This window comes from Natrix helvetica (genome assembly GCF_964273705.1).
Source record: "Natrix helvetica genome assembly, chromosome: 1".
NCBI lineage: Eukaryota > Metazoa > Chordata > Lepidosauria > Squamata > Natricidae > Natrix > Natrix helvetica.
The window spans coordinates 208292523-208305029 of record NC_138548.1 but is presented as its reverse complement, the minus strand read 5'-3'; the positions used below and the strand labels follow the sequence as shown (position 1 = coordinate 208305029).

General features: G+C 43.8%; 1 protein-coding gene across 1 annotated transcript in view; it reads right to left on the bottom strand.

Moving 5' to 3' along the window:
* ITGA5 (integrin subunit alpha 5) overlaps nt 1-12507 on the bottom strand; it is a 95554-nt gene that overhangs the window by 15875 nt on the left and 67172 nt on the right. The window contains exons 15-20 of the mRNA XM_081931866.1: nt 11946-12053; nt 9528-9583; nt 8001-8155; nt 6297-6434; nt 5308-5375; nt 1615-1765 (exon numbers count right to left, since the gene is read on the bottom strand). Coding sequence (XP_081787992.1) covers nt 1615-1765; nt 5308-5375; nt 6297-6434; nt 8001-8155; nt 9528-9583; nt 11946-12053 — 676 coding nt within the window. The remainder of the gene's footprint in view (nt 1-1614; nt 1766-5307; nt 5376-6296; nt 6435-8000; nt 8156-9527; nt 9584-11945; nt 12054-12507) is intronic.

Sequence of the window (12507 nt, the reverse complement as noted above, 5' to 3'; positions counted from 1 at the left end):
TGGGCCGCCAGTTTGACAACCCTGATTTGGAAAAATCCGTGGGGGATTTGTGTGTTATCATCAAAGTTAAAGGTAATAAGCTTTGGATACCAATGGCTAAAGAGCAAAGAGGCCTGCGTGCTTTCACTATCTTGTCCGACTTGTTATAATTCTTACTGCTAGGATAGAAACTTCTTAACAAACTTTTCACGTGAGCTTCAATCCATTTCATCTGCTACAGTTAGAGTGAAAAGGGTTCTGCTGAAATATTTATAATCACATACAACATAAAACCAATAGTTCGCAGCTTGGTGAAAGCATTTCCCTTCTGTTACATGAAAGGGAAGAATGTTTTTATTGACTTAAACGATTAGGCTTCTATGTTTCTGCATTTCATTCCTAAAAAGGACTTTCTAATGTGGTGTTTATATCCAAATTGAATCGATTCTTCAATTTTAAAAGATTTAGGGTTTTTTTTTTTTAAAAAAAGGGGGGGGGCTGTGATCAATCAGGAGCAGCCAAAAATGCATCAAAAAAATAGAATAAAGAACAGGGTAGATACTGTGGCCTTTTCATTCTTGTAATTCCCAGAATCTTCTGGGATTGTGGGCGAGAAGCATGAATATCAGCTCGATACAGGTGGTCCTTGACTTACAACAATTTGTTTAGTGACTATTCGAAGTTACAGCATCACTGAAAAAAAGTGACTTATGACCGTTTCCCACACTTACGACCATTGCACCATCCCCCTGGTCACTTGTTCAAAAGTTGGATGCTTGGCAACTGGTTCGTATTTATGACAGCTGCAGTGTCCCAGAATCATGTGACTGCCTTTGGTGACCTTCTGACAAGCAACGTCAATGGGGAAGCCAGATTCACTTAACAACCGTGGTGCTAACCTAACAACTACAGTGATTCACTTAACAATGGTGGCCGGAAAGGTTGTAAAATAGGGCAAAATTCACTTAACTGTCTCATCTAGCCACACAATTGTGGTCGTAAGTCGAGGACTGTCTGTACTGACTGGCAACTGAAATGGAGTCACTTTATGATGGCTTGAATTTTTGAAAATAATGAATCATGTGGTACTTTTGGCCAGCATATTTATTGTGGCATAAGCTTCCAAGGATTAATGGAATGTGTTAATTTTTTGAAATGCCCCCCCCCCCAAAACCCCAACCACTGTTGTATTTTTGTTGCTTTAGAAATCAGAAATATTGACCTGCTGGAATTCACAACATCATCATCTTTCAACGACCCCAAAATCTCTTGCAGAGTGGAGTCTGGGCAAGCACAGAGTTCTTAATGGCCGGATGCCCTTCCTGTTGCCAATGCAGAATTTTGTGCAGCATACATATTCTCATTGTGCCCAGAGAGAGAAATATCTGCCTCTACCTAGGATTGAACTCACAGCCTCCTGATTGTAAAGTGAGAACTCCACCTCTAGGTCACCGCACCACTGGAATCCACAACATGCCTCCACAATTCACAACCTTTTACACTTTGTTCAAAGAACAGAAGATGTGTCCCAGGGCTTCTATCAGTCCCCATACTGTACTTCGTGCTCTAGTTTGACAACTAATGGATGGAACATCATTGGATTTTGAGGGAGAAGGTTTGTTAAGGAGCACTTACCCCGTAGTTGCGTTGAATTCCTGAGTAGTCTGCCTCGGGTGGGATTGTCACATGGAGTTCAGCTTCATAGGCACCACCTTCTCCACGATTCACCGCATGGAATGAAAGGTTAAGTGAATTCTTGTTTCCCAGCAAGGCAACAGTTTGGTCCCTGCGAAAGGTGAAATCCACAACGAATGAGAGTGTGCATCAAAACAAAACGAAATCTGAAACAATGAGGGCAAGATCAAAGGCGGCAAAACTACCGTATTTTTTGGAGTATAAGACACACCTTTTTCTCTCAGAAAAAAGGGTGAAAATCTGGGTGCGTCTTATACACTGAATACAGCATTTTTGGCCTCCTGAAACCCCGCCCCCCCTTCACCAAAATGGCCGTGCATAGCCTTTAGGAGCCTTGCAGAGTGTTCCTGGGGGCTGGGGAGGGCAGAAATGAGCAAACAATGGGCCAATTTTGCTTCCCCCAATCCTCCAGGAGCACTCTACAAACTTCTTAAAGGCTATGCATGCCCTTTTTTTGACAAAAAAACAGGCCATTTTTGGGAGGTCTGCAGAGTGCAAAAACTTTTTTTTTTTAAAAAATGCCTCTACAAAATCTTGGTGCGTCTTATACTCCGGTGCGTCTTATATTCTGAAAAATATCGGTAATTATTTGGGCACGATCCAGAGAGTTCAGAGAAAGTAGTACTGTACTTTTATGTCTCTTTCAGATGACCCTAATCAACTAAATCTTCAGGCGTTCAATTTAAATCAGTCTGAACTCCGTACTCTTCTCCACAACCTTGGTAGAAAGTTGTTTTATATAACCAATGAGTCAACAAGGCCTGGAAAGTTTCAAGTATTCCCCCCTGCCCTTTTGTAACATATGAAAATGTTAGTTCTTCTCAAGCACCTAAAACGTTGGCTCATTCCTAGGTTTTACACCCATTAATCAAAACACTGTGCTTGGTGTCCATGTCAGATAAAGATCATGCAGCACAGAAAAAGGATTGCGGTTTTGTTCTGGACTAAGAGTTATTACAAGGCGTAGACCTGACGGAAGTCTCCATTTTTATCACAAGCGCATTGCAAATAGAGCTATGTTGGCATTTAGAAGGTGCTTCTCTTGTCAGCTCCCTACACGAGGATTCCCAATCTGGTCCCCTCCAGCTCTGGTTGGACTAGAAGCAGGGCAATTTCCTTTCCTTTCCAACTACATTTAACTGAAATTAAATGCACTTAATACATTGACTCTCGCTAATACTAAAACTGTAGCACAGTAATTGTTTTTAGATAGCTCTAGGACTTCACTCAAGAAGAGGGTCAGATAGTTCAGCTATGATCTAGTTCATTCTTGTCCACGTCGATCAGCAAAGACTTTCTGATGTTTCTTTCTCAGCCAAGTGTTAAAACGAGACTTTTTGGCATGCAAAGCATGCATTCTGCAACTGCATATTTCCTCTTTCGACTAGTGTAGAGATTCAGATAGGAATTAGAAAGTATCTATTGGGCATGTAGTCTTTTCCGAACAACTATTTATCATCTTCCTTATTCATACAATTGATTCACACATTCATTTCATATTTATTTGTATTGGAAACAATATGCTAGCCCAGGGGGTCCTCAACTCCTGGCCTGCGGCCCGGTAAATCCATGCAAGCAGCGGGCAAGTGGGTGAAGCTCCTTTTGTGTATGGGATGGGTGGATTGCGCCTGCCTTTTGTGCAGAACCATCCCTCCCCCCCCCGCCCACCGCACCACTTCTGCTGCCACCACTGCCACCATCCCCACCAGTCCACAGAGCCTTAAAAGTTGGGGACCATCATTGTAGGCGAGGATGCAAAAAGGGGATATAATTCCTCAAAGTGTGTAAATGTTGATGTGTACGTCCGTTTGTGTAACAAGCAACAAAAGATGTGAAACACTTAAAAGAGACCATGAATGGATCCGTTGCAGAGGTGGTATTTAGCCGGAGTGGACTGGTTCTCGTGAACCGGTAGCGGAAATTTTGAGCAGTTCGGAGAACCGGCAAATACCACCTCTGGTTTGCTCCGCCCTCCCATCCCTGCCGTTCCCTGTCCTTTATTCCCTTGTTTTTTAGCTCAGCTGATTCGCGCGGCAGAGCGGATTGCCACGCCTCACCTGAGCTAAACAACAGCTCCGCTCACCAGCACTGACACCGAGTGCAATCTTTGAGTGCTGCGGGCGTCCAGGAAGTGCACATGTGCAAAGCATTCTCTCATAGAACCTTTAGGAAAAGATTTGGAATCCCACCGCTGATCAGTTGGTAACAAAAGAGCAAAAAGAATTGCACCTGGAAGGAAATTGCAAATCTACATTTTCCAGTTGGAAATCTTGCATGCCTGCATTTCCATCTCACGATGGGAAAAGATACCAAATGGTCAATTTTTAAGAAAGGGACAATACGGATCCACAAGTCCCCAGGACTAAAAGTGCACTAAGTTATGCATACAAGTTGCATTTCAAGCTTAGGATGGGCTGCTCTGGGCTTACCAGAAGTGATTTCCAATACTGTTCTGATGGCTCCAGAAGTATTCTGGAAGATGCTAAGCACAATCCTACTAAAAAGGTAGAGTTGACTTGCAAATCAGCAGATATTGGAAAGCAATATTACTGAGACATGGACCATTTCCATTGCTTGACTCCTCCAACGTCAGACTATTTGTCTGGAACAGTATAGGGCAGTGATAGCGAACCTATGGCACGCGTGCCACAGGTGGCACGTGGAGCCATTTGTCAGGGCATGCGAGGCGCTGCCCTGTCAGCTGACCAGCGCGTGCATGAGTTCACCATTTTTAAAAGCCATTTTTCGCCCTCCCCAGGCTCCAGAGGCTTTATAGGAGCCTGGGGAAGGCAAAAAGAGCCTCCCCCGCCCCCCCGGAGGCCCTCCGGAGGCTTCAGGGACCGTCCAGAGGCTTCCCTGAAGCCTTCGGAGCGCTTAAAATGACCCTCCGAGCAAACTGGAAATGACTTCCGGTTTGCTTGGAGGGTCGTTTTAAGCGTTCCGAAGGCTTCAGGGAAGCCTCCGGACGGTCCCTGAAGCCTTCGGAACGCTCAAAACGACCCTCCGAGCAAACTGGAAGTCACTTCCGGTTTGCTCGGAGGGTCGTTTTAAGCGCTCTGAAGTCCCGAGCCTCCAGTCGTTTTAAGCATTCCGAAGGCTTCAGGGAAGCCTCTGGACAGTCCCTGAAGCCTCCAGAGGGCCTCCGGGGTGGCGGGAGAGGCTCTTTTCGCCCTCCCCAGGATCCTATAAAGCCTCTGCAGCCTAGGGAGGGCGAAAAAAGCATGTAAAAATGGGGGGTTGTGCCTTTTGTGCGCGCATGCGCACTGGGGGTCGCGCATTGCATTATGGGTGCAGCACCCCCGCACATGACCCCCCTGCGCTCCCCCCACTTGTGGCACGCGAGCCAAAAAAGGTTCGCCATCGCTGGTATAGGGTTTTCTGCCTAGGCAGGGGATTGGAGTAGAAGACCTCCAAGGTCCCTTCCAACTCTGCTATTGTATTGTATTGTATTGTATTGTATTGTATTGTATTGTATTGGTGTTCAAAATGCATAAGAGAATGCAAAATATTAGATTTAGGAAAGAGGAGAGTCTCTTTGGATTTCTTGAGATCAAGAAAATACAAGTAGTATGCAGCTGTCCACCTTTCTCCTTGCTTGTGGCACAGCAGGAAAATGACATGGCAAAGACTTACCCAAAGACATCAAGTTGCAGGTCAGGGACACAGACATTGTCCTCTCCACAGTCCAGCTGAATCTGGGCCTGGGAAAGAATTCCAGCTATGAGTCAGATGAAACTCTACCTGTTCACATGTGTTAAAAATACTGATTGAATTATGTCTTTCTTTTATGAACTAGTCTAAGAATCCCAGAGTGGTAATACCATGGAAAAGGTATGTAGGGATTAAAAAACTGGCTTGTTCATCTCTAATCCATCTAAGCAGCTGCTCCGTCCTCCAAAATCGTGCCTAGACTACACCAAGCACTTGCATAGAAAGGTTTGTCCTCAGATTAAGGTCTCCATTTACCAGAATAAGCCAACGGAATCATACATTCTGGGGAAAGCACACAACCAGATGAAAGCAGTAGCCCATCCGTCATAAAATATTATTTCCTTTTCATAAATTGGCACATATCTGTCAGGGCATCCCACTCTATACCACAATGGCCTCTCCAGCATTAGAGAAAACAGGATCCACCCTTCTCCCACCCCCCACTGGAGTCCTTTGGGGATTGAAAAATATCCAGTCATAAATTAAGCTGTGTGGGGTGTCTCTCTGTCTCTCTCTCTCTGTCTCTCTCTCTCTTTCTTTCTGCCCTGTGGTGGTGCAGTGGTTAGAATGCAATACTGCAGGCTATTTCTGCTGAATGTTGGCAGTTTGATTCTCACTGGCTCAAGGTTTATTCAGCCTTCCATCCTTCCAAGGTCGGTAAAATGAGGACCCAAATTGTTGGGGAAAATATGCTGACTCTAAACTACTTAGAGAGGCCTGTAAAGCACTATGAAGCAGTATATAAATGCTATTGCTATTTCCTTGGCAGATGACTAAAGTTTTACCAGGAACAAGGGAAGGTCCTTCTAAGTCATGGATATCCAATTCATTTGCAAGCAACACTCAGAGATTCCATTATTCTTGCTAGGCAAAGCCTTCTTTGACACCTTCAAAGGCTGCACGGATCATACCTTCTGTTCAATGTGGTTGCGTGTGTGGTAGTTAAGGATGGGCTGCAGGCCATGGACATCTGGTGGTGCCTCTGGATCCAATGAGAAGTTCAGTGACAGATGGATGGGGGAGAGCTTGTCCCGGAATTCTGACTCACTCTGGAGAGACAGAGGAAGGCGTTGAGCATGGTGGGGAATAACTACTGCTACTATCATGTGGGCTTGTTTGCTCTATTTTGGCTCCTCTGCACACCAGAGCTTCATAATCAACCATATCATGACTACACTGTACTTACAATATTCCTGCACTCCTAGCCCTCAATTATTATATACAAACATCAAAAACGTCATCAAAAAGCACAACAAAGAACGTTCTTTCTGCGTCAACTCAGGAAGCTCAAACTGCCCAAGGAGCTGCTGATTCAGTTCTACAGAGGAATCATTGAGTTTGTCATCTGCACCTCTATAACTGTCTGGTTTGGTTCTGCAACCCAACAAGTCAGACCCAGACTTCAGAGGATAATCAGAACTGCAGAAAAAAACAATTACTGCCAACCTGCCTTCCATTGAGGACCTGTACACTGCACAAGTCTTAAAGAGGGCTGTGAAAATATTTACAGACCTCTCGCATCCTGGGCATAAATTGTTTCCACTCCTACCCTCAAAACGATACTATAGAGCACTGCACACCAAGGCAACTAGACACAAGAACAGTTTCCCCCCCCGAACACCATCACTCTGCTAATCAAATAATTCCCTCACCACTGTCAAACCATTCACCAAGGCTGCATTACTATTACTATTAGTCTTTTCATCGTTCCTATCGCTCATCTCCCCCCACTTATGACTGCAGGACTGTAACTTTGTTGCTTGTATCCTTACAATTGATATTGATATTGATTGTTTCCTGATTGCTGACTATGATTAAGTGTTGTACCTTATGATTCTTGATGAATGTCTTTTTCGTTGTACTTAAGTACAATGACAATAAAGATTATACTTATAGTTATGTACACTGAGAGCATCTGCACCAAAGACAAATTCCTTGTGTGTCCAAACACACTTGGCCAATAAAGAATTATATTCCATTCTGCTCTATTATTCTGTAGTTTGAAAATTGCAGTTCTTGAGGCTCTTTTTGTGGTCTCCCTTTAAAATATCCATAAATTATGTCAAGAATATCTATGGTAAATAGAACTGGTTACATCTTTATTCCACTGTTTCTCAAAATGTGATAATGATCGTTTTACAGGATTTTCCTTCTGTGACCTCTAATTTTATTCTAACGGAGGTAGTTTGGGTGAAATGGGATGAGGTGGCTGGGAACCAAGTTGGAACCTAGGCCTCTATAGGGTCATTCTTCCCTATATGTTCTTCCCTATATGTTATTCTGTTTTCAGTCTTTAAATACAGGTCAATCTTAGCAGAGATTTAATGACAGGTATGTAGTTTTACAAGTCAGGGTGTTTCCTGGTAGCCCCATTAGGGGGCAAGGTACACAGATTTACTGAAGTCCTGTATGAGCAAGTCCACTGTCTCAATGGGACACAAAGCAAGGGCCATTTTCTAAATACCTCCTATCCATCACAACACATAATTCGTCCATTTGGGACAGCAAGGCAAAAATGAGCATCGTCAGAGCGGCCAGGGGACGTTTCTCATTCTGGAGAAGACAGTTTACAAGAAGAGGGAAAGACAGGGTTCACAGAGGTAGACTCAACTCACCCTCAGGTAGATCTTCATCTCACGGCACACTGAACTGGCTCCGTTGTGGACTTGGAGAGTCTGATTGAAGTGGGATTGCTGGGAATGCAGGAAGAGGGCCCGCTTTACTGCTCCTTTGTGTTTGAGGTGGTCAAGATGCAGGTCCACGGTGAATCCTGCCCAATAAGAGAGAAAGCAGAACCAAGTGAGATATTTCGTCTTCCATGCTTGAAGATAGTCGATGGAGCTCAAGGATCTATCAGAAAGAAAAGCAAATCCCATAAGCCTGAGGCCTGCACAATCCTGCTACATAAAGGTTTGGTTGCCTACCATACAAAAGAGATTGCAAAAAGATTTGTTTCTGCAAGTCCCTCTGGATTATGAACCACCTCAAGTTGATATCAGATCAAACTTCCTTTAAAAAAAATGCAACTCTCCCTTGCATCAGTTGAGCCATTACTCACACAGGCATCCAAGGTGGTTCACAGTATTTAACTGTAGAACCTTCATCTTGAAAAGAAAATATCCAAACAATGTGCTTTAGATGAGCTGGTAAAGACCACGCTTGGAATAATAGGGCACAGAGAAGAGCCATAAAGATGATAAAGGGTTTGGAGTTTAAACCATACGATGAATGATTGCAGGAACTAAGTATGTCTAATCTAACGAAGAGAAGGACTAAGCATGAAATGATAAAGGTCTTCCAGTATCTGAAGGGCTGTTATAGAGAAGAAGGGGTCAAACCAGTGGTGGGTTACGACCAGTACACCCTGGTACGGGCGTACCGGTGCCTGCCGGGAGTACCAGATACCATTCCGGTACGGTGCTCCGGAGGGCCCACCTGCCCGCCCGCCGTCCTTACCTGTATTGAGCTCTTTGGGGCTTCCACGCAGGCGCATGGAGCGTATGGTGCCTGCGCGATGCTCCGCCAAGCAGCTGGAGCATCGCGGAGGCATTGTGCAGCATCACAGATGGTAAGTACACATGTGCGTGCTGTGCGTGCACGCACAGCGCACGTTCATGTGGTGGACGCTGGGCCCCGTTGCACCGTACCAGTTGCACTGGGATCTGGAACCCACCCCTAGGTCAAACTATTCTCCCTAGCATCTGAAGGCAGGACAAGGAGTAATGGGTGAAGTTTATTAAAGAGAGAGCTAACCTAGAATTAAGGAGGAATTTCCTGACAGCGAGAACAATTAACAGTGGAACAGAAGTTGCCTTCAAAAGTTCTGGGTGCTTCTTCACTGGAGGTTTTTAAGAAGAGACCGGACAGCCATTTGTCTGAAATGGTACGGGGTTTCTTTCTTGAGCAGGGAGTTGAGCTAGAAGACCTCCAAGGTCCCTTCCAGCTCTCTTATTCTAGGTTCCACGTTCTAATGTTACTTACACACTATTAAAATGTACTCTAAAACCCAGTAATTATGGATTCTAATGCAAACTGAGATTTTATCAATCCTTATTATTAGCTTGATACTCACATTATCATGTGGCTGATGGAAGGAAAGAAAACGAAGGAAAGAAAACGAAGGAAGCCCTGCAGTTACTCACCAATGGAATCAGGAACATGCTTCCCAGATGCATTCAGACAGAAGCTCAAGTTGATGCTGTTGACACGTGGGGGGAATGAAAGAAGCAATGAGCCAATGTAAGAAATCTGTGAGAGACAATGCACTCTGATGACAAAAGAGAGCTAGGCACGTGTGGCAATGCTCAGGCTGAAAAATAAAGGGCCTATTTAAAAAGAATGCTTGGGGCTACACCCATTGGTGAAAAGCATTTTGTCACAACAAAAAGTTGATATGCACCTGGAGGAGCAGATTGTCCAATATTGCAAGCCAAATGGAAACAGAACTCCGCCCAAAGAGTAAGGATACAAAAAGGGTTATTCTACAGACTTGCATTGGCTGTTAACAGTGGAGAAAAATAAAGTCATCACACCTGATTGGGATAAACAGGGATGGGTGGGACTTTGCCTGGCTGACTCAGCCTCTCCTTCCAGCCATGTGGTCCCAGATGGGTCATGAGCTGGACAATCACCCAATTCAAGTGCATGTTTAACAAGAAATCAGGATAGCCCCATGGAGCTGAGCCTATGGAAAAACTCTTGTCTCTCAATAAATTCCCCCCACTATCTCTGTCACAGATTGAAAACTAGCATTGTTTAGTTAGATCCAACCTGCAAGACAGATGGCTGGTTTCCATGTTACTTTAGCACAGAGTGACAAATTAAAAATGTCCCGCAATAATCTATCCCATTGTTCTGGATATCACACTAAACAATGACCTTTCTTACTCTTCTTTTAGACTCAAAGAATCATTGAAGGGGACGTTAAAGCCACCGTCCCCCAGCTGTGTGTAAGAATCCAAGTTAACGCATCCCAGGCACACAGCTGTGTAGCTTCTTGTTGAATACATCCCTTCACCTTTAGATGGTTCATTCCAAATGACTCCTGCTTTGAATAGAGCAGGGCTGTCAAACTCCCGGCCCACGGGCCGGATGCCTCACGCACTGGCCACGCCCACGCCCAGTTTAGCGAACGGGAAAAAAGTCCCGATACATCAAGTGACGCCGCAAGTTTGACACTCCTGAAACAGAGCGAGTGGGTAGAGATAGGCAAGGCAACAAGTCAGTGTTCCTAATCGTATGTCCCTGAGATGATCAGGACTCCCAGAATTCTTAGCTGGCATTTGTGGCTCTGGATTCTATAAATTGTCTTGCCCAATATCTAAAGGGGGTCAGGGTAGGAAGACCAAACTACAGAATCAATTCCTGCAGGAATGCCTAGGTAAGACCTTATTTAGTCAGGAGGCTACGGGTAAATATAGCAACTGTTGGTAACGACAGCAGTCACAACCACTTGCAGCTCTTTATGTTCTCACTTTTATTTTATTTTATTTGTACAATCATAAAACGTCTTTGCAGCACATTTTACACCTTTTGCCTATCCATTGTGTTTCCTTTATCAATACATATATATCTTATATAACTATATCCATATCTATATACATATTTTACACAGCTTATTTCGTACATCTGTTCTCATATTTTATCCACTAACATACAGAACAGGCCACTGTGTACAGGTGGTCCTCGGCTTACGACCACAACATAGCCCAAAATTTATGTGGCTAAGTGAAACACGTGTTAAGGGAGTTTTGCCCCAGTTTTAGGACCTTCCTTGCCACAGTTGTTAAATGAATCGCTGCAGTTGTTAAATTAGTCAAACTGTTTGTTAAGGGAATCTGGTTTCCTCATTGACTTTGCTCGCCAGAAGGTTGCAAAAGGTGATCACGTGACCTCAGGACACTGCAACTGTCATAAATGTCAGTCAGTTTCCAAGCGTCTAAATTTTGATCACATGACTATGGGGATGCTACAACGGTCGTAAGTGCGAAAATTGGCCATAAGTCACTTTCTTCAGTGCCGTTTGAACAGTCACTAAATGAAGTCGAGGATTACTTGGAAAATTGGCAAATAGCTTTCTTTTAAATATATTAAAATAGGCAAAGCCTTCTTTTAAATATATTCATAATAGACAAATAGCCTTCTTTTAAATATATTCATAATAGACAAATAGCCTTCTTTTAAATATATTCATAATAGGCAAATAGCCTTCTTTTAAATATATTCATAATAGACAAATAGCCTTCTTTTAAATATATTAAAATAGGCAAACAGCCTTCTTTTAAATATATTCATAATAGACAAATAGCCTTCTTTTAAATATATTAAAATAGGCAAATAGCCTTCTTTTAAATATATTCAAATAATCCAAACCGTATTTCTTATATATGCCCAACGTGATATAAAAATGAACAAGCCCACCTACATATTCTACGAACACAAGGCCTCAATTAACTAATGAGAACTGAGGAGAGAACATTCCAGAAATGACCTAAGAGCTGTAACTATAGAGAGCCGCGAAGGGACAAGGGAAAAAGGTAACTTCTGGGACCACTACTCACCATGCCACAGGGGTGCCATGCTCCTCCAGGGTGCACGCGCGCTCCTCAGGATTAAACATAGTGGGGAAGATGCTGAGAGTGGCAGTGGCATGAACAATGGGTCGTCCTCTGTGGTAGGAAGCATAAGGAAAAGGGAGAGAGTGGAAACAATTTTTATATTTGGAACAAGAAATGAAAGACTTAGGAAATAGATCAGGGGTGTCCAAACTTGGGAACTTTAAGACTTGTGGACTTCAACTTCCAGAATTCCCCAGCCAGCATGGCTGGCTGGGGAATTCTGGGAGTTGAAGTCCACAAGTCTTAAAGTTCCCAAGTTTGGACACCCCTGAAATAGATGGTTTACTTAGTTATTATCAAGCTTGGCAAGACAGTCACTTTGGCTGAGGAAAGTCAGCTCAAATCTCTGTCTACAAAGTCCTTGGAGGCAGCTATCCAAGATGGCAGCAGCCCTGTGGTTAGAGGGTAGGAGTTCAAGAGCAGATTGGTATACATGGAGGACATTTTCAGTGATTATGAGTCACCCTAATTCATGACTTGTCTTGGCAGTTCCAGAAGAAAGGAG